The sequence below is a fragment of the Bubalus bubalis genome, chromosome 3 (assembly GCF_019923935.1).
Source record: "Bubalus bubalis isolate 160015118507 breed Murrah chromosome 3, NDDB_SH_1, whole genome shotgun sequence".
In the NCBI taxonomy this organism is placed as follows: domain Eukaryota; kingdom Metazoa; phylum Chordata; class Mammalia; order Artiodactyla; family Bovidae; genus Bubalus; species Bubalus bubalis.
Window position 1 is genome coordinate 20,218,840 of NC_059159.1, and position 21,481 is coordinate 20,240,320.

The 21,481-nt window shown below is 44.5% G+C and overlaps 3 protein-coding genes across 7 annotated transcripts; 2 read left to right on the forward strand and 1 right to left on the reverse strand.

Annotated features, from left to right (window-relative positions):
- Nucleotides 1-132: 132 nt before the first annotated feature.
- Nucleotides 133-10,816, forward strand: BECN1 (beclin 1). Of its 5 annotated transcripts, none has more exons than XM_025280095.3 (13): nucleotides 134-287; nucleotides 562-690; nucleotides 2,645-2,712; nucleotides 3,733-3,791; nucleotides 4,193-4,261; nucleotides 4,413-4,503; nucleotides 4,605-4,741; nucleotides 4,902-5,096; nucleotides 6,154-6,300; nucleotides 7,609-7,758; nucleotides 8,645-8,705; nucleotides 9,151-9,293; nucleotides 10,025-10,816. In XM_025280095.3, exons 2-13 carry the CDS (start codon nucleotides 564-566, stop codon nucleotides 10,191-10,193), a joined length of 1,416 nt encoding a protein of 471 aa, XP_025135880.1. In that variant the 5' UTR covers nucleotides 134-287; nucleotides 562-563; the 3' UTR covers nucleotides 10,194-10,816. The 5 variants fall into 5 exon arrangements, with proteins under 5 accessions (XP_044794868.1, XP_025135880.1, XP_044794869.1 ...); XM_025280096.3 differs by having other exon boundaries at nucleotides 146-265; XM_044938933.2 differs by lacking the exon at nucleotides 9,151-9,293 and having other exon boundaries at nucleotides 133-287; nucleotides 10,025-10,302.
- On the reverse strand, nucleotides 10,320-19,940 carry CNTD1 (cyclin N-terminal domain containing 1). Its single transcript, XM_006055720.4, has 7 exons — nucleotides 19,578-19,940; nucleotides 16,399-16,474; nucleotides 15,659-15,827; nucleotides 13,653-13,815; nucleotides 12,896-13,040; nucleotides 12,156-12,252; nucleotides 10,320-11,597 (listed from the first exon to the last, which is right to left on the reverse strand). The coding sequence occupies exons 1-7, from the start codon at nucleotides 19,744-19,746 to the stop codon at nucleotides 11,403-11,405; spliced, it is 1,014 nt and encodes a 337-aa protein (XP_006055782.2). The 5' UTR covers nucleotides 19,747-19,940; the 3' UTR covers nucleotides 10,320-11,402.
- Nucleotides 19,941-20,077: 137 nt separating this feature from the next.
- LOC102405833 (cytochrome c oxidase assembly factor 3 homolog, mitochondrial) lies at nucleotides 20,078-21,205 on the forward strand. Its single transcript, XM_006055719.4, has 2 exons — nucleotides 20,078-20,330; nucleotides 20,667-21,205. Exons 1-2 carry the CDS (start codon nucleotides 20,117-20,119, stop codon nucleotides 20,771-20,773), a joined length of 321 nt encoding a protein of 106 aa, XP_006055781.1. The 5' UTR covers nucleotides 20,078-20,116; the 3' UTR covers nucleotides 20,774-21,205.
- Nucleotides 21,206-21,481: the final 276 nt, after the last annotated feature.

The window sequence follows — 21,481 nt, forward strand, 5'->3', positions numbered from 1 at the left end:
GCCACTTCCGCTCGCAACACCAGCCCCCAGGCCGACGCCTGCCGCCTTTCCCAGCTCAGCCTCTAGAGGTCGCAGCCAGGCGGAAGCGGGTGGACCGTGACGGACGCCTGAGGCGCGGCAGTCATCGTGACGTCAAGTCCGGTCCCGACGGAAGTCCTCCCCCGGCAGACCGGGAAGTAGCTAAAGGCTGGGCGATGGCAGTTTTGGAAGTCCCGCTCGCAGACAGACCCGAAGCCGCGGTACCCCCGCGGTAGACCGGATCAAGGTGGCGGGCTCCGGGTCCCGAGGTGAAAAGCGTTGGGGGCTGAACGGCTACTTTCGAAGGGGACCTGGGAAGCCCGACGGCCCCTATTGCAGACCCTCCCTGACTTTGGGCTGTAAACTGCCTTTGCCGGGTCAGCCCCGGAAGCAGGTCCTCCTGGTATCCTACCGTTCCTACAGGGAAAGGTGCAGGCGGGTATTTTTACCCCTTCACCACAACAGCAAGTCAGGTGGTAGCTCCGAACCCGGGGTTCAAGGGCGCCTCTTCTTCCTAACGTCGTCTCCTTTCCACCGCCGCAGGGATGGAGGGGTCTAAGACATCCAGCAGCACCATGCAGGTGAGCTTCGTGTGTCAGCGCTGCAGCCAGCCTCTGAAACTGGACACGAGCTTCAAGATTCTGGACCGTGTCACCATCCAGGAGCTCACAGGTCAGCGAGGCCCTTGGAAAGAGGGTGATCAAGATCGTTCAAAGTGGGCAGCTTTGGAGATGAAGGTCTTAAGGACTATACATAGCCTGCCACAAACAAGCCTTGTGAGCCTCGGAAGTTGCTTCATCTCTCTGGTTCCTTATTTTCTTATCGAGAACATAAAAGAGTTCTGACACTATGTGCTTCTGAGAGCTTTCTATAACAAGGAAAAGTCCTTAGTTTTCTGCTCCTGCTGTTTCAGAGTAAAGGATTATGTATATACAAAAATAAACGGCAATTGTGGAGGACTTGCCATATACCAAGTGCATTACATGCATTACTTTTAACCTCTATGGAGTAGTTCAGTTTTACTCCCCTATGCGTAGGAGTAGTAAAAATTTATCATTTCATCCATGAGGAATTGAAGCTCAGTCAGGTTAAATGACTTACCCAGAAGCCAATAGCTGATAAGTAGAGGAAAATAGAGGAATAGAATCCCAAATTCCCAAGAAGTGAGATTAAGCTAGGAAAAAGGAAAAGACTGAATAAACAGTTAAAATAAGCTCATGGACCTGGAGTCACTCTGCTTGAATTTAACTTCTGGCTGTCATTTACTAGCAGAATGACTTTTTGCAAGTTACTTCACCCAGTTTTTAGTTTCTAAGCCCAAATTTTTTTATTTCCTATATCTGTAAAATATAAAACAACCTCAAGATAGTTGTAAAGATCAAATATGACAGATACCATGAATACTTAAGAATATGCCAGGGAAAAATACTCAGCAAATATTAACAATTATTATCAATACCTGATTTCTCTTTTCTGAGGGGAATTAACTGTTTAATATGGGAAATTTTTAATATGGAAAATTTCAAACATACAATCAAGAGAATAGCATAGTGAACTCCCTTGTGTCCATCATTCAGCTTCAACAATTAGCTACATTCAACCATCCTTGTTTCCTCTATACCTACATTCACCTCCCATATCCACTCAGGTATTTTGCTCTTTACCTCATTTTTTTAAAGGTAAATTTTCATACATTGACAATTTTTAATTGTCAAGATTTTTTTTTTTTTTTTTTTTTTTTTGCTTGTACCCCGTGGCGTGTGGGATCTTAGTTCCCCAGCCAGGGATGGAATCTCTGCCCCCTGCAGTGGAAACTTAGAGTCTTAACTACTGGATCCCCAGGGAAGTCCCTAATTGTCAAGATTTATGTTACACATAAAGATTATATTACATATCTTAGCTTTTTGGGGGACCATGATGCACAGCTTGTGGGATGTGGGATCCTGGTTCCCCAACCAGGAATTGAACCTGGGCCCTCAGCAGTGAGAGTGTGGAGTCCTAACCACTGGACTGCCAGTGAATTACCCTTAGCTGTATGTTTTTGACAAATGTATATACTCATGTAACTTAGATCTCCATTGCTATGTAGAGAGCTTTCATCTTCCTGCATCTTAGTTCCAGAAAAGGAAGTTTCATCTTCCTTTCATGTTCCTTCCCACTTATTCTGGGGGAAAGAGAATGTTAACTTTTGTTATGAAAAACATCCAAGTTTATAATGAACCTCTGTATACTCATCACCAAGCTTCAACGATTATACAGGCACATTTAACCATGTTTCACCTACAGCCCCAAATGATTCTGAAGTAAATAATATAAACATATTTACACCAGTAATATAAACACATTTACACCATTATATCCCAAACACATAAACACCATTAATATTTTATTAAGTATTTTTGAGAGGTAAGATGTCTCTTTAAAGACCTAATCATACCATTATACTGAAAAAACTTTAATAATTCCTTAATCTGATTTAATGGGTGTAAGAAGAAGAAAACAGATCCTTTTTTTTGTAAATTCTACTCTGAGAAAAAGGTGGAGGATATTTTGATTCTTATCCTTTCATACATGCTCCTGCTCTGAGAAGACTTTCTGAAAGATTCAATGTTTCCCTTGCTTTTAGCTCCATTACTTGCCACAGCCCAGCTGAAACCAGGAGAGACCCAGGAGGAAGAGGCTAACTCAGGAGAGGTATGAAAACACTGGAATGCAAAGTGGGTTTCTGCAGGGTCCTTGGTGCTCCTGGGGCCCCCAGATATGTGGAATCTCTGGTTAACAAGAGACATTCTGCATAATCAGGCCACTGTGGATCACTGAAGACACAGAAGTACACCTGTGGTCACAGGGTTGCTGAATGAGGCATCCATTCAAAAATGTGAAGAGAGACTCTGCTTTATTTGGAGTGGAATTATAAGCTGTTTTAGGTGGGAGGTGGGATGATGACCTGTGTGTCCAGGTCTTACCTGGTTCATACCTGTTGTTGTAGTTCATTAGTAATATCCACTCCTCTCTAGTCTTAAAAGTATCTAGGTTTAGAGATAGAATTGTGTGATTATACGAGGTAGAAAGGGTTGTCAGTGTTTGAGAACATGTCGTTTTTTTTAAACTGTATTGAGTGATGATTTTCGTTGTCAAAGATAAGACTGGTCACATACAAATTATATCAAAGTATGGAAAACAAAGAATCTACTTTGTTTTATGCCATGGCAGACTTCATTGCAGTCTGCTCTGGCTTTTCCCTTGTGCCATGATTTAGGGCAGGAGTCTCTAGCTTCCAAGATCTAATGCCTGATCATCTGAGGTGGAACTGATGTAAAAACAGTAAAAATAAAGTGTGCAATAAACATAATGTGCTTGAACTACCCCTCCCCCTGCCCTGGTCTATGGAAAAATTGTCTTCTATGAAACTGGTCCCTGGTGCCAAAAAGGTTGGGGACCCCTGAAGAGCATTCTGTCCCCTACCCTGACTGGTAAGTGTTGATAAAATGCAAATATAACAGAGTATAACATAGTTAGGAAATACTGTTTCCCACAAAAAAATCAAATGGGACTTGGGGTTTATTTGTACCAGGGGTCCTTTCTTAGTGCATGTATCCAAGGATTGGCTAGAAAACACCCATTTCTTAAGCCAAATAGTTCTGAGGCCATTGGGAAAATAGACTCCACCTCAAAAGCTGCTAGAATTCTGATGACTTCTTATTTCCTTCCCAGGAGCCATTTATTGAAACTCGCCAGGATGGTGTCTCTCGCAGATTCATCCCCCCAGCCAGGTGCCTACTACTCCTCAGCCCCCTGTTCCTTGCCAAAGGCCAGTAGAATTTTAATTGAACCCAGAATTGTGATGGAGATGAATCATCACCTAGCCTTTCACTCTTCTAGAAAAGACACTGTCCCTTACACCTGGCCCATCACCTTCCAGTATTGATTTTTTCCTGTAGCCATTCACACAGTGGGAAGGAACAGTAGCTCTCATGATGAAGAATTAAGAAAAGTTGAGAGTGTGATTGACTAATGGAAGAGATGAGCTCTTGAAAAGTTTTAAGATAACAAATGTTAGATGTTCAGGTTCTTAGTTATTGATGCATGTAAGAGATGGTCTCTCCTGATTCTCCTTCCTTTTCTACTATAGACACACACATAGCCGTTTTTGATGCCCCCTCTCCCTCCTTAGTCCATCCAGGCCAACCTTCGTGCTGAGTGCCCCTGTGGAAGACCAGCATGGCCTTCCCTTGGGAGAGAGGTATCCTTGGGAGGTCAGTCGGGCTAGGAGTGGGTATGCGCCTTGAGGCCCCTCAGCTGGTGCTTGAGAGTCTCTGCCACCAGCACTGCATATAGGTGGAGGAAGCCTCTCTGCTCCCTCATGTGGCCCATGGGCGGGGGGCTGTCTGCAGGATGATGTCCACAGAAAGTGCCAACAGCTTCACTCTGATTGGGGAGGCATCCGATGGCGGCACCATGGAGAACCTCAGCCGAAGACTAAAGGCAAGTCTGCCTCATGCCAGTGTCTTGCAGTGGGCTGGCTGGTAGGGGGCTCTCCAGGCAGGTGACATGAGACAGGCCCTACCCTGACTCTCTTCTTCCAGGTCACTGGGGACCTTTTTGACATCATGTCAGGCCAGACAGATGTGGATCACCCCCTGTGTGAGGAATGCACAGACACTCTCCTAGACCAGCTGGACACTCAGCTCAACGTCACTGAAAATGAATGTCAGAACTACAAGTGAGTGCCTCCAGAGCCTGGTCCCAGGAACAGGGCTCTGAGTCTTGGGGTGCTCACTGCTCTGGGGCTGTACAGCCCTCACCCAAGAGCTGTGCTTCATGCAGGGAAATGGAAGAACAGGTTCCCTCCCATAAGCATTCCCTGCCTGTGTTCTTGGCAGACGCTGTTTGGAGATCTTAGAGCAAATGAATGAAGATGACAGTGAACAGCTTGGGTTAGAGCTAAAGGAGCTGGCATTAGAGGAGGAGAGGCTGATCCAAGAGCTGGAAGACGTGGAAAAGAACCGGAAGATAGTGGCGGAAAATCTCGAGAAGGTCCAGGCTGAGGCTGAGAGGTTGGATCAGGAGGAAGCTCAGTGAGTGATCACCCTGTTCTTCCATCTTCCTACCTCAAGGCTCCTGGAGGGGAAATGGCTCACAGCCGAATGTGTCTGATTAGTTTGTAAACAGCAGTCGACTTTGAGCAGCATGTCTGCTCTAGACCCTGCATTTCCAGGCCCTGATTCTCGATGTTGGTTGAGAGGCTTATGTAGGAAGAGTCAGCATGATTAAGTGACAAAAGCATTGGTTTTGTCCAGTGCTTTTGGAGAGTCGAGAACCAGGCCTCTAGTGACAGCTCTGTCCTATAGGGAACATTTGGATGAGTCAGGCACTGAATCCCACATCCTCCTCGGGAAGGATAAGTGTGTTGGCCTACATTTATTCTCTTCCAGCTCAAAAATTTCACTGGTGCTCTTTTTTAAAAATATTAATTTATTTGGCTGCGCTAGGTCTTAGTTTCAGCTTATGGGATCCTTGATCTTTGTTGCGGTATGTGGGATCTAGTTCCCTGACCAGGGATTGAACCTGGGCCCTCTGCATTGGGAGCTCGTAGTCTTAGCCACTGGACCTCCAGGGAAGTCCTTCATTGGTATTCTTGACCTGAGAGAACCCTCTGTCTAGTGGAGGAGACTGAAGGTGGGGGTGTGGAGGACTGAGAAAAAGTTAAATTTTTCATGGGGTAGTGTAACAAGTTACATTAGAAATGATGTACACTAACCATTTAAAGGACAATAGGCATGTAGAAGTGAAGTGATAGACAATCAGACCATTTCGGGGAAGAAACCACCATTGACTAACTCACCTTGTTTCTGGAAAAGACCAGAAGTCCAAGAAGTATCTGGTCCTGGTTTGGGAGCATCCTGTCCTCCTCCTCTTTTTTGCATATGAGCAGCTGGAATTTGGGACATTTCTGTCCCTCCCAGGCAAAACATCTAGGGCAACTATGCTCCTTTGTATGAGATTTATGCCAAATGCACAAGGTGCTGCAACTAGAAGTGACCATAATCACTAGAAGTCTTTGAGAGGAGCGATGGGAGAGAAATTTTAGCCCCCAAACTAACAGCCTTTAATGACCACCTTATCTATTCACAGGTATCAAAGGGAATACAGTGAATTTAAAAGACAACAGCTGGAACTGGATGATGAGCTGAAGAGTGTAGAAAACCAGATGCGTTATGCCCAGATGCAGCTGGACAAGCTGAAGAAAACCAACGTCTTTAATGCAACCTTCCACATTTGGTAAGAAGGGCTGGAGGGTGAGGAGCATCTGGGAAGCACTGAATATCTGAATGTTAGCTGTTGACCACTAAGCCAGGGTGCCCTCCTCCCATGAAATAGGAGTCCATGTCATTTTCATCCCATCTAGGCTTCTTCCGTTTCTTGAGTTGGTATAGCCACAATCAGTGGATTGAGATTCTAGAGCTTGGTGACTTCCATTCTTCCAAGGAGAGGGAAAGATTGGAGCTCTCCAGCCACAGGAAAATCTGAGCCTCTGCCTGGTGCTGATTCCTCATCCCCTTCTCCTGGAGTCATTTGTTTACTCATTTATTTGACATTTTATCCATTTCAGCTGGTATCTGTTGAGCATCTGCTATGTGGTGGACACTGCTCAGCACTGGGTGGGCAGCAGCAAGCAATATTCATTCTGCTTCCTGGTTGCTACAGTCTTGTGGGGGAGGGGGAGATGGCTGGGTAACAGGCACTTGCACCTCAGCGTGGTCCTGGTGAACCCAGGGTGCTGTGGGAACACATAAGGGCACTTCACCTGATTTGAGGAGGCTGTATGAACGTTTCCCCCAGAGGAAGTGGATGTTTAAGCTGAGACGTGGAGTCTAAGTCTGCAGAGGAGGAGGGTTGTTCTCGGCAGAGAGAACATCCTGTGCAAAGAGGCGGAGGAAAGTGGAAGTGATAATCTCCCACTGAACCTTCTGGACTGAAAGGAGCTTATTGTGACTGGAGATGGAGTATAAAGCAGAGAAGGACAGGGTATGAAACTGGAGCACTACCAATTCCTTAAGGATCTTAGAAGCCTCGCTAAGGAATTTGGACTTTATCCAAAAGGCAATGGGAGCCATTGAAGCGCTTTGGGCAGGAAAGTGACATAAGTACAGTTGTATTTGTAAATGATGGCTTTACCTGCAATGTGAGAAATGACTTGGGGGAAGAGGGCAAGGCTGTTGGTTAGGAAATTTGTCAGGAGGATTCTAAACACAAAGAGAGAGCCATGGTATTGAGTCTGAAGAGAAGTGGACAGATTCAAGAGGTTTAGGAGGTAGAACCAGCAGAGCTTGGTGGTTTTGGGGAAAAGGGAGCTGAGAGAGCGCATTTAGGGATGACACCCAGGTTTCTACTTTGATGTCTGAGCAGCAGGGAGAAAGATGATGACTCACGCTTTAGGCATGTATTTAAAGTACCAGGTAGAGCTTGGATATATGAATATGAAGATAAGGAGAGAGATTTATGCCAGGTTTTAGGTGAGAACAGGAAATATCAGAATTTGCCAAGTTTTAAGTTCTCTCTGTATTTTTCCCTGCCCTTCTTCTGTAGGCATAGTGGACAGTTTGGTACAATCAATAATTTCAGACTGGGTCGGCTGCCCAGTGTTCCTGTGGAATGGAATGAGATTAATGCTGCTTGGGGCCAGACAGTGTTGCTGCTCCACGCCCTGGCCAATAAGATGGGTCTGAAATTTCAGAGGTAAAAAAAGTGGTCCTTTCTTGAGTGTGGTGTGTCTTTGATATAATCTGTGTATCCCACCTGTTACTTCTGTTGACTACGCAAGAGCCCTTGCTCCCAACAAGCAGGGAGTATTCTGTCTATGGAGACTGTGTGCTTCTGGTTTTCTCTTCGCCACAGGCCTTTTCCACTGATTGAGCAGTCCATGAACTGCATGACTATAGCAGTGGTCCTCAACTTCCTGTCTCCAGAACCTAAAAAATCTCCAGATTTCTGTTTCTAAATCTAAACCAGAACATATCCATAAAAGACCTTCAGATAATTATACAATAAATGTAGTTTTTTTTTCCTTTTCTTTTTTAAAATACTTATTTGTGTTTGTTTGTTTATTTATTTAACTGCACCAGGTCTTAATTGCAGCCTGTGGGATTTAGTTCCTTGACCAGGGATCCAATCCGGTCCCCCTGCATTGGGAGCATGGAGTCTTAGCCACTGGACCACCAGGGAAGTCCCAAACAAAACTTTTTAAACATGGAGGCCCCATGGGGAGGTTAGAGAGAAGTGGAAATAATAAAAGAGGTCCTTGGATAGCTTGGGCTTCCCTGGTGGCTCAGACAGTAAAGAATCTGCCTGCAATGCAGGAGACCCAAGTTCAGTCCCTGGGTCGGGAAGATCTCCTGGAGAAGGAAGTGGCAGCCTACTCCAATATTCTTGCCTGGAGAATTCCATGGACAGAGGAGCCTGGTGGGTCCCAGTCCATGGAGTCGCAAAGAGTTGGACACAACTGAGTGACTAATACTTTCACTTTCTTTGGGTAGCTGAAGACCAAAAGTCACTGGGTTATAACACCCTAGTAATCTCTTTAGGTAGAGTCCTGTATTCATCTCTGTCTGCATCTCCATTTTAGGTATCGACTTGTTCCCTATGGAAACCATTCATATCTGGAGTCTCTGACAGACAAATCTAAGGTACTCTAGAAAGTTCCATTTTTCACCTACAGTATAGAATTATTGTACCTCGTAACAAAATAGTTTACTTTTGATAATAGTATAATTTCATTCTTAGACTGAGATATCTTATGATGAGCCAGTGTCTTGTTCAGTGGCTTGTCTAGTTCAGGATTAGCTCTTTGGGGTCTGTTGAGAAAATTATACTTTTACAGTTTGTTGAGAAGGGATGTGGGCAGATCCAAGGAGAAGGTGTGTGCCAGGATGAGAAAGGCATCACCATGCAGCAGACGTGTAATACATTTCAGTGATGGTGAAACAGTTCTAGGTGCATGGTCTTTGCCCAAGGTTACTGTTGCCAGTGGAATCCAGACAGAACCTGTCAGAGAGATGGATTGGATTGGGAGCAGCCTGTTGAAGCCAGTGTTTGGGCCACATGTACAGCCAGTTCTCTCTTCTCGGGCAGGAGCTGCCGTTGTACTGTTCAGGGGGGCTTCGGTTTTTCTGGGACAACAAGTTTGACCATGCAATGGTGGCTTTCCTGGACTGTGTGCAGCAGTTCAAAGAAGAAGTTGAAAAAGGCGAGACACGTTTTTGCCTTCCTTACAGGTCAGTATTCCCCAGTGCTGAATGAATCTAAAGTAGGACCAAAGTGAGCAGAATGGAAGGGACAGTAAGAATGGAAGCAAAACCAGTACACATGGTGGGAAAGCTGAAAACGGAGTAAAATCCCATGACACTGACGGGCAGGATGGATCCAACACTGTAAGCAAGACAGTGTGACCACCTGATCCCTGGAGAAAATGCTGACTTCGATGGTGTGGGGGATTTTCTTGGTGCAAAGCTCAAGCCTGCTCTCCAGTTTCAGGGAGGTTTTCCCTTATGCCCTTGGAAAGATACAGGAATGCTTCCTTTGATCAAATTTTGCAGGAGCCCAGAGATAGATGGGCACCTTACTTAAGAGAGTAAGGCTGAGCTGCTTCTATCACCCCAAAACAAAGCATTTCTTTTCTTCTGCCTCCCTTCCCTCCCCACGAGGGAGGGATGCCTAGGAAAACAGTGCAGAGTGCTGTCACCCTCACTTACCCTCTGCTCCAGGCTTCTCATCCATTTGGGTGTGTGTCCTGTCCCTGTACTCTGCAATGACAATGAGGCTCTTGTGACAGCCTTCTTGATTTTGGGCTTTCAAGCAAATCCAAAATACACTACCATTGCTCGCCAAGAGTTCTTTAATAGATAAAATGACGTGAATGGTCCCATGATCAAGTCCCTGCCCATTTGCCTGAACTGACTTAACTCGGATCTCAGTTACTAATGAGTTCTGCTGTGTTCACCTGCAGGATGGATGTGGAGAAAGGCAAAATTGAAGACACAGGAGGCAGTGGTGGTTCCTATTCCATCAAAACTCAGTTTAACTCGGAGGAACAGTGGACAAAAGCTCTCAAGTTCATGCTGACGAATCTTAAGTGGGGTCTTGCTTGGGTATCCTCACAGTTTTATAACAAATGACTTTCTTTTTTCCTTAGTTCGTTTGCCTTAAAGGCTTTCAATTTTGTTTTGTTTGCAGAAAAAGAAAGTGTTAAATTCGGGTACTATTAAACAGCATATGTTTACAATACCAAAAAAGAAAAAAAATCCACAAAAGCCACTTTATTTTAAAATATCATATAACAGATAGTTTCCAGAACTACAACATGCCATGTATAGCATCTGGTCTTTGTCACAGTTTTGACTCTTAACCCCATGCCTTCCTTTCCCTTTGTCCCCTCAAAACAAATAATTTAAGTTTGCTTTTTTTTTTTAACTGAGTTGAATTGAGATTGATGTGTTTTCACTGGAGTTTGTCTCTCTCAACTTCCTGCACTTAGAACATGAACTAGAAACTTTTGTCTCTCCACTGAGAGGACAAGAAGTGTGAGATGCACAGTTGGATAACATGAGAAAATGACACAAGCTTTGGTCACCATGTGATGTGATCAGAAGCTTGAAATTTAACACTTCTTGGTTCTAGTACTGAATGCCTGCTCTGCTCTGTGTTAAGAGATATGAAATGGTGTTTGATACTGTTTGAGACCTTGGTGGAGAGATTTAATTATTTGTAATAAAAGATCAACTGCAGTCTGATAACTGCCCAGAGGTGCACTGTTGGGTTTTTCTTTAACTAAAATAGAGTACTTTGTATTCTGGGAGAATTGAGTTCAAGTGCAGGTATGTGGAAAGTCTGTTGAAATATGTGTAGAGGTAGGTGTTAGTTTTTAAAAAGACTAATGGAAAAATAGACATCTGTAGACAAGGCCCTATTTGTGTAGCTCTCCGTAACAGAACAGAGATGTTAAACTAATTTTAAGGGGAAATAAAGTCAACATCCTTGATGTTCAGTCAGGGTCACCCATATGGTCTCAGTATTTGAGTCCCTGGTTAATACTAATTTCCATGTCTGAGGTTCTGTCTTAATAAAATGAATAAAGAAAAGCCATAAATATCTTGTTAAACAAAAATAAACTAATTTCACTGATCCTCTATCTTCTCCCAGCTCTTTGACATTTTCAGTGTGATATGACAAAAGGGAGATGGTTATTCATCTTAATTCTTTCTCTGATGCAGAAAAATAAGCGTGAAGTTGGATTACAAAAGACAACTCAGAAGATGCTTGGAACTTTTGTACCCTGAGTATGAAAGTAAACAAAGGGAGGGATGGGTGCAGTGACAGAAGGCTGTTTATATTTGGCAGATTCTGCCTGCCTCATGTGTTGAAGGAAGCGCAGCCCTTGGAGGTTGGGCCACCAGGTGGGGAGGAACAGGCTGCTGTTGACCTGGAGTGCTGGCTCCCACGCTGTGAGTTAGGATTGCATAAGAGAACTCAGCAATGCTCTCCAAGGCAATGCCAGTGATGCTCTGCAAATGCCCCATGACCTTCAGAAATAGAGACAGATTTCTTATTACTACATAAACACATGTTAGTGCACAAACAGACACATTTCTGGGGCTTTTCTCTCAAGCCAAATTTAAGTTTTTTCATTTCTCTGAACTTACACAGAGAATCCAGATCCCAGTGTTTGCCAGTGGCCATGTTAAGCTAGGATACCTTTGCCCTGATAGTGTTAGCATGGAAAGTTTCTGCTAGACATTTCCCTCTGCTGAGAAAAGTTTTGTGAAATATGAGAGGGATATTTGAGTCTTGACATTTTCTGTTTGGGAGGATACACTTAATGGGCTTTAACATGGTAGTGGATTATCATAATGGGAAGCAAACAAGCTGAAATTGAGCCTCCATTTCCAATTTCACAAGGGGGAAAGTGGAGAACATTTTTCAGTCCTATCCTAGTTTTCTCTCCCAAGTCCTGCTTATTCATCCTAATCCTAGGTCTTGGCAGTTACCTTTTATAGCTTGTCTGTTTTCCCTTAACTAATGGGAGAATGCTTTCTATTAAATGAATTCTGACCATGCTGGTCCTGCTCAGTGGTGCATACCTGGCTCCAGCACTCATGGTTTTGGATGAAAGCACTTGCTGCAATGATTCCTACTGCCAACAGCATGAAGTCTTCCTTCACTGAAACAAACTTTTCCCTGAGTGATTAAAACCACATTAATTTTGGAGCTAGAGTGACACTGGATCTTCCAAATCCTAGGGCTACAGGACTTCAACTCTTGAGTTGTTTATGTTGATCATGGGAAATTTTATACATGGAAAGAAATGGTCAAGTAATAGCTAATTGATTCTCTCTTCCAACTTCCCCCAACTCAACTGAGATAAAAACATGAGCCTTCTGGCTGAATGGTTTATGGACCTTTTGATGTTCCATCTGTCTCCCTACCAAATGTAACTGTGAGGCTTTTTACCAGCCTGACTTTACAGTAATCAAACACTTTGTCCAAGTTGCAACCCTGTGACTGGCTTTTTTTCCTAGGTGACTATAAAAGCAGTTCAGTAATCTGAAATTATAAGCAGCTATAAAAGAAGAATTAGGAATGAAAGTATGTTAATTACTTGAAGTCATTTAAATTTAAAAGTAAAAGCCTCTAGGGTTTTGCTGATTGGACTCAGTCATCCATCCAAACAACATATTAGATGTAGATTAGAACAAGGTAACCTGTGCAGGTTATCTGTGGCCTAGGTGCCTTGCTAGGTAAATTCCATTTCCCAAGTTCTCGTGATATGTTACTGACTCCCTGTTTCTGGAAGGAGCCTACAGTAAAGGAGTTGCCTTACCCTTGCAGCTGACTGGGTGTGGAGTTCTCAATTGAAGCCCTCAGCAGGCTTTCATATACAGGTTCATGCAGAAGATAGACTAGGTCAAGTAGAATCAGGCAGGTTGCATGCAGCTGTGTGGCTGGGACCAAACAGCCATTGTATCCTAGATGGAGTATGCGCATGGTAAAGAGCATTATGTGTGTCTGATCGTAATCACAGTTGTCATGCGAAACAAAGCTTCGGAGCTGCTAGTGTGCTTCCTGGTTGCTAAATTCTACTATATAAGAAACCTCTAGCTGGAGGTCGATTTTAAAGGACAAAGGGAGAAGTAGAGAAACCTTCATCTACGAGATATATATATAATTGGAACCTGTTTGCTTGTTCCCCTCTTATCTCATGCCTCTATAAAATCAACTCTTTGATCTTACAATAAGAGAGTGGCTAATGAGTCCAAATAGAATCCAGGTGCGGAGACTGGTGTTTCTTTCCCTGACAAGTACTAGAGGAAACTACTGAAAACTGCTGTTCCTCACTGGCAGGTTCTGCCCACTGCCCCCAAACCCTTAAACACAGTCCTTTTTTTATCTTTTTTTTTTGGCCACCCCTGAGGCATGCAGGATCTTACTTCCCTGACCAGGGATCTAAATTGTGCCACCTGCAGTGGAGGCGTGAGTCTTAACCACTGGACCACCAGGGATGTCCCCCTAGGAACTTCTATGGAAGTTCTGCCTTCTTATGGAAGACTCCAACTCACATGCCCAACACAGTTAAGTACCTAAAACCTCCAGGAGCATCTCCACATATGCCAGGGGAGTAGGCAGATTGATTTGGAAGTTCAGGGACTTCAAAACATCAAGCTCTGATTCCAGCAGTTCTTCTTTAGTGTGAAGATACCCTAGAGTCCGGAGGAAATTCAGGACTGTAACGTTGCTGATTATCTGAGCAAACAAAACCAAAAGATAGTGAAAGGGAGAGCAGGTTATCAGAATAGAGGTCATACATCTTGGCATAGTAAACAAAGCCCTTCACAATCCAGTCCTTGCCTTTATCTCAGCTTGTTCTTGGTAACTCCCCCTTATACTCTACTGCTGCTGCTACTGCTAAGTCACTTCAGTCGTATCCGACTCTGTGCGACCCCATAGATGGCAGCCCACCAGGCTCCCCCGTCCCTGGGATTCTCCAGGCAAGAACACTGGAGTGGGTTGCCATTTCCTTCTCTAATGCATGAAGTGAAAAGTGAAACTGAAGTCGCTCAGTCGTGTCTGACCCTCAGCGACCCCATGGACTGCAGCCTTCCAGGCTCCTCCATCCATGGGATTTTCCTGGCAAGAGTACTGGAGTGGGGTGCCATTGCCTTCTCCATTATACTTTACACTTACACAGAATTACTTGCATTCCCAAACCCACAGGCTCTCCAGGTGTCTACACGTTTCCCATGTCTGCATCTCCCTCTGCCCTACCCCCCCACCCCCCACCCCGCACACACCTCCCTTAACTGCTCTCCTTACCTATTTCCCCTCTCCCCTTAGGATCCATCCATCCCCCAGCCCTGCCCTTCAAGAAGTCACTTTATTGGTTAAAGTGATATACCAAAAATCTTACAGCTAACATCATTTGTAATGGTGAGAAATTGAATGCTTTCTCCCTAAGATTGTGAAAAAGCAAAGATGTCTGCCCTCACCATTTGTATTCAACTTAAACTAGAGCATACAGGTAGTGAAACATTCCTGGATAACAATTAAAAGAATAATGCATTACTGTAAGTTAATAGCAGGAAATAATTTTTTTTTACATTTTTAATTAATCTCAAAGAGAGGCAGAACTGAGAAACACCTCTAGATGGGAATGGAGATAGTGCTTAACAACAGGTGGAATATACTGAATAAATGTTCTGCTGTTTGTTTAAAAAAAAAAGTAATTTTCCCTAAATACACTTCCTTGTCTCTCCAAGGCTGATTAGGTACATTCACAGCCCTCTGTATTCACACTAATCAGAATACTTGCCCACATTTGTTTGTGTGTCTTCTCCCATTAGATAATAAATTCCTTGAGAGCATAGACAATATTTTAACTCTTGTAGCTATGGCACCATAGAAGACAATAAATATTTGTTGAATAAATGATACTTTATTATACAAGCATCACATAGTGATATGGAAACATTTTGTCCTTTATAAATGCAGTAGTTTTTTTGCCTTTAATACTACTAGGTAGGTTAGCAATTCAGGCACCTTATGTAAACTGTCCTTGAGTCCAAGGGGAGGAAAGGTGACCTGTATGAATGATGGCATCTGTCCAGCAATTATACTTTGGGAACAGAACTTCAGGTTAATAACTGCACTGTGTGACTGTGTGTGTGTGTGTGTGTGTGTGTGTGTGTAAGAGGTCTGTGTGACTGTGTGTATGTGTGTGTGTGTAGGAAGCCTGTGTGACTCTGTGTGTGTGTGTAGGTCTGTGTGACTGTGTGTGTGTAGGAGGTCTGTATGACTGTGTGTGTGTGTGTAGGAGGTCTGTGTGACTGTGTGTGTGTAGGAGGTCTGTGTGACTGTGTGTGTGTAGGAGGTCTGTGTGACTGTGTGTGTGTGTAGGAGGTCTGTGTGACCGTGTGTGTGTGTGTGTGTGTGTGTGTGTAGGAGGTCTGCTTAGGAAGCATGATTATACTCTGGAATTTCCGCATGAGTAGTATCACCTAGACCTAGGAGTGGGTTTCTCAAAGCCACCTTTGGATGAGATGGTTTCTCTCTAACACTTAGGTGCCCATGAGCCACCCTAGCTACTTACTTTGTAGTGGAAGGAAAGTTTGCTCGCCAGCTGAACACATGACACAAGACGCAGGATAAACTTGTTGAAAAGCTGCTCTTTCAGAGCCCTCCAGTTCTGAGGCTCTGTCTTCTCTCTCAGCTGAACTGTAGCTTGCCTGCAGATGTTCTCTGCCTGCTTAACCATAAACCTGTAAAGAAGGGAAAGAGGAGAGAAATCAATCCACACACACTGAGACTAAATGGAGTTTGTGCTTCAAACTATGCTACATCTTATCCTCTCTAATATCCAATTGCTGGCTAAAAAAATTTACATTTGTGAACTTCCCTGGTGGCACAGTGGATAAGAATCCACCTGCCAATGCAGGGAATGTAGGTTCGATCCCTGATCCAGGAAGATTCTACATGCCATGAAGCAACTTAGCCCATGAGCTGCAACTACCAAAGCCCATGGGCCTAGATTCTGTGCCCTGCAACAAGAGAAGCCACCTCAATGAGAAGTCCTTGCACCAGAATGAAGAGTAGCCCCAGCTTGCCGCAACTACAAAAAGTCTGCACAAAGCAACAAAGTTCCAGAATAGCCAAAAATAAATGTTTTTAAAAATACAAAACTTTTTAAAAAAATTACATTTGCAAGTAAAAGAGGGTACAAACCTGGCCTCACAGTAAGAAGCAACTAGTATTTTTTTTTTTTTTAAGATATGGGTACATTAGCCATCCTGTGAGTTACCTCTCACAAAAGCCTTATGCTCAGGGCTTTACCTTTCAAGGATTTCTACAGCCTGGTAGCTCACGGATTTCTCCAGACACCATTGTTCAGACAGGAGAAAAACAAACTCTGCCAAAACAGTAAAGAAGAGCCTGATTCACAAGGTGCAACCAAAACGACTCTGGGAACTCTTGGCCTTGTATAAAGGCCATGATGGGGCTCAGGGAAGAGGGTCAGGAGGTGTGAAAGATGAGACTGAAACAATCCAAGCAGAGCCTGGTTCCCTTTGCTGCCAATAGGCAGATGAGAAGCATGAAAAGGAGGCTGACTGAGTGCAAAAACAAAGGCTTACTAAGCCCCCTCAGGGCCCCTTGAGCCTTCCTGTGGGTCTCAACTGATGAAAGGCTTGGCCAGCTACACACAAACAAACCAGCTGGTCTACTTGGACTTTATGCCATGCTGGGAACCTCTGGCTTCAAGAGAGATTCTTGGATGGATAAAAACCCTAACTCCTATATTCTGTTTTCAGTGGAATGTTGACAGGAACAAAAAGGTCCCTCCTGGAGCTTCGATATTCTTTATAACACTGTTTGTTTAGTAACCACCCTCTGGAGAACTCCCATTGCTTTACAAACACAATTCACCTTACAGCTGGACACCACCTCTCCACCACCAGTTTGTTGGGTAAATCTTTGGTGGCTGAGCCTCCTCCAGGAGCAAGTTTGTTACTGTGAAGTGGCTTGTTTGGAAGAATCATCCCCTAAATCAGGGAACAAGGTCCAGCTTGGGTGGGGGCAAGTCATTGGGAAGGTGGGAAGGGTAAGATACCTTGGCAAGATTTTAGGCTGCCTGTGTTTCTCTTTGAAAGAACAGCCCCAAATATAATTCTATTTAGTTAGCAATATCATTAGAGGATGGAAACAAGGATAAATGTTAGCTCTTAAAGGTCTGCAGAACTAGGAACTGTGAGCATTAATCAACAAAGAATTACAAATAGTCAAATTTCCATATATCTTCAGAGAAACTCTAACTTAAAGGAAAAAAATTTTTTAATTTAGCATAAAACAGTTTAACAATTGACTTGACACAGGTTACACATAGATATATGTAAAAAACTTCATCATGACAGAGGCTAAAGCTCTGCTAAGTGTCCAATGAAGAGGATAATTAGTTTAAGCAATTAAGCAAAGTATCCTAGAACTCATAATTGTGTCATTAGCCAGTCATTTTATTTGCTGGAGGCTAGATTTCATTTCTTTATTTTCATGGGGAGGGGTGTGTTTATAGTTGTTTTATTTTTTATTTGAATTATTAACTATTAATATCTGGGCAATTGTTTCTATTAATATTTTCCATTTTAACTTGCCGAGAAAACAGTGTGGGTTCGGTGGAATGGATGAAGGTTATACCTCTCTCCTGCTGCTGGCTCCATCTCCTGTACTTATTATACAAACATACTCAAATCTATTAACTAAAAGACCCTCCCCTTCCATTCTCTTAAACTAGGGCTCTATCTCTGTAGCCTCTATCACTGTGAAAACTCTCGAAAGCCTAGCTTATACCTGCTGCTACCACTTTATCACTCAGTCCCTCATATTCTGCAATTTGGCTTCTACTTTTTACAATTTGCTGAAATGATTGTCTCAGGGGTCAGAAAATACATCCAAATTGTTAAATATCATGGTCCTTTTGCAATCCTCATCCCTGTTGTTCACATCTCTGAAGCATCTGAAACTGCTGATCATCATCCTTCATGAAACTTTCCTCTTGCTTCCAAGGGTCTCTTGGTTCTGTTCCTATCTCCCCGACCATTCCATTTATTTTCTTCATGACTCTTCTTCCCTCTCCACTTTCCTGAACACAAAATGTCTCCCAAGAAACTGTACTAGATTCCGCTTCTAAGAGCTCATCCTCTGCCAGTTTCAGCAGTATCACTATGGAGATAACTCCCAAACCCTTATCTTTACTTGACCTCTCTTCCAATTAAAATTTTTAAACAACCTGCCAGAAACCTTCCTCCAGATGTTCCACAAGCATCTGAAACTCAGTAGATCTCAAACCAAAACTATTTTATTTCCCAGACAAGTCACGTTTCCTTTTTGTTTTTTCTTTTTCTGTGTGTTTCTCTTAATGGCACCACTGTATGTCTAGGCTCAACCCTTTGACATAGTCATCTTCCCCTTTTTCATTTCTTAAATTCATCCATTGCAGAGCCCTAGATTTTACCTCTGAAATGTTTTTAATCTATCCTGTCTTGTCATTTCTTCTGTCTTATTACCTAGAAAATAACAACTGACAAAGACTCCACTGGACAACCTACCCCCTACGTCTCTCTACTCTGATCCATCCTTTACATCACAGCCAAAATAATTTTTTCTAAGGCAAAGGTTACAGTTACAGAACTCCCATATGGGGCGGTGGGGGGAACCTTTAATGCCTTCTTGTTTTCCTATTATGTCGCATATAAACTCCTCACTTTGGCATTCAAAATTCCCTGTGGAATGTCTCCAAACCACCTTTCTGGTCTGAATTTCAACTACTCTTCCACATGCTCTGGCCAACCTGGATGACATGGTACCCACATTCACTCAAAGTGTCCCTATTTCATTGTTTGACTCATGTTATTCCGTTTTAGTAGAAACATGGTCCTAGGAGTTGCCATGGTCTAGTGGTTAGGATTTGGCGCTTCCACTATTGAGGCCTGGGGTCAATCCCTGGTTGGGGAATTCCCACAAGCTGCCCAGCACAGCCGGAAAAAAGAAAGAAACATCACCTTCACCAACCAAAACGTCATCCTTCAGGGTCTACCTTAAATACCATCATGCTTGGAGGACTCCGTAATTCATCGTACTCCCACCTCACTCCATCTTTCCTCTCAGTCTCCATAAAAGCTTGTTTTATGTGGTATGACACTTATCTAACCATACTTGTACCTAGTCATTTGCAGATTTGTCCTAATAGTCTCCAAAGATTATATACATGATTTAAAAGTTGGGACTAGACCTCTTTTTCATCTTTCTATCCTAGGAGGCAAGGAGAGTAAGTAGTCTATACATGTTAAATCAAGGGTGGGGGGCTGGTGAGTCTGGCTCATCACTGTACCCCCACGCCTGGCATATAGTAGGTACTAACGAAACTTTAAGGAATAACGCATAATGAATCTCAAGATGGGTGCCTCAAAGACAAGTGCCCGGGTCTCCCATAAGACCAGCCCCCCGGCCTGCATCCCCACCCACGATCCGGGTCTCCCTGAAGCTGCCCATCCGGCCCGCAGCCTCCTGCACGGCTTGCTCATTCTGCTGGGCCAAGTGGAGTAGAGTGTCTTCAATGGTCTCTGTGGCAACAGCTCCAAACCGAAAGTCACTGAGAGAGGATAATCTTGGCCTTTCAGGTCGGTCCATCTTCAGAACCCTATTTGGACACCCGGACGGCTAATAAACCGACCCCTTTAACTTCTCTTCAGTCTTCTGCCACCCCCTGGATTCTTCGTCGCCTTCCCTGCCCTAGTCCTCGCCTCAAATCTGAGGAAAACCCAATTCCTAACACAGCCTCGAGCCTTCCACAGCCTTTTCCCGCCCCAACGGCCGCGGGCCCTCAGCCAATCGGAAAGCACGGCCTATTCCCTCCTGCCCCGCCCTTTCCCTTTAGCCGCGAGCCGCACTCTGTGAACAGAGAGGCGGACTACAGCTCCCAGGGTTCCCTTCAGAGGCCGAGGACTATTATTCCCAGCAAGCCCCGCGCCCCGAGAACGGCGAAGGGCAGAGCGGCAACATGGCGGCATCCGGACCTGGAGACCCGGTGGATGCCAAAAGCGGAAAGGGCCCCCTGGCCCAGCGCATCGACCCGACTCGGGAGAAGCTGACTCCTGCACAACTACAATTCATGCGGCAGGCGCAGCTCGCCCAGTGGCAGAAGACGCTGCCACAACGGCGGACCCGGAACATCGTGACTGGCCTGGGCATTGGGGCCCTGGTATTAGCAATTTGTATCCATCTGGACGACAGACTAGGAAAGACCGCATATGGGGGCAGGGGAAGGGCAGCAAAGGCGTGTAGGAAGGCAGTGCGGGGATGGTAGAAAGAACCGGAGCTATGAAAACCTTGGCTACTTCTAACGCCGAGCCAAGAATTTAAGTGTACCTTGTCATTTTAAAGGTGCTCTTTTAATATAATTTATTAATGATAACGAAATCGGGGTCAGGGCTCAGAGGAGCAGAGGGCAGAAGGTGATTTGGGAGGATGAGATAAACAAAAGTGGTGGAGCAAATCTGAGAAAAGGGAATGCGCATATTCCACGTGGTTTCCTGAACCCACCTCCCCAGATGGTTACACCTTCTACTCGGTGTCCCAGGAGCGTTTCCTGGATGAGCTGGAAGAGGAGGCCAAAGCTGCTCGAGCCCGGGCTCTGGAAAGGGCATCAGGACACTGATCCAGATGGGCATGGTGCATCTCTAACCTGCTGGAGTCCCTTCACATGATGGATGATGCTCCATGATCCTGTAGAAATTGAAGCCTGCGTTGCTGGCCTTCTTACTAACTTTGGACCATGATAGGGGTCCAAGTAGCCGCTTTGTGCATCTGGCCATTGTCAAGGGAACAACGCCCACCTAATGTTGATTCTGTGTGCCCACTGACCCCTTTTCCTAGTTGTTTCCTTGTTTGAAGTATCCACCTTGACTTTTCCCAAGCTTTGACTTCATGGTTTAATTCTCTTAAACTCCCCTGGGGGCTGGTTTGGAGGGTGGAGGACAAGAAGTGGGCTATTATGGGGGTGGGGGTGGCAGCTCTGTGCAGTGTTGGAGCCTCAAGTGGGAAAGATGGGGTCAGGTTGAAAATAATAAACGAAGTCATTTCTCTCCAAGTCCAATGAGTGTGCTGGGGCTGACACTTCATGCTGAAGCACTTCACAGGCAGCAGCTGCAGCACTGATATTGCCCCAGGGAGCCGTAAATGTTTAACTAGAATTACTTTTTCCATGAACTCTTTCCACCTGATTTAAGGGAGAGATTGTGGTGGGTCACTGGGCTGTTTTGAGACTGAACCAGCTCTTGGGGGCAGGGAGCAGGCAGGGAGGAAGGTCACCCTTCTGTCCTCAACCCCACACTATGCTCAACTTTACTGCCTTTTCCGTTCTCCA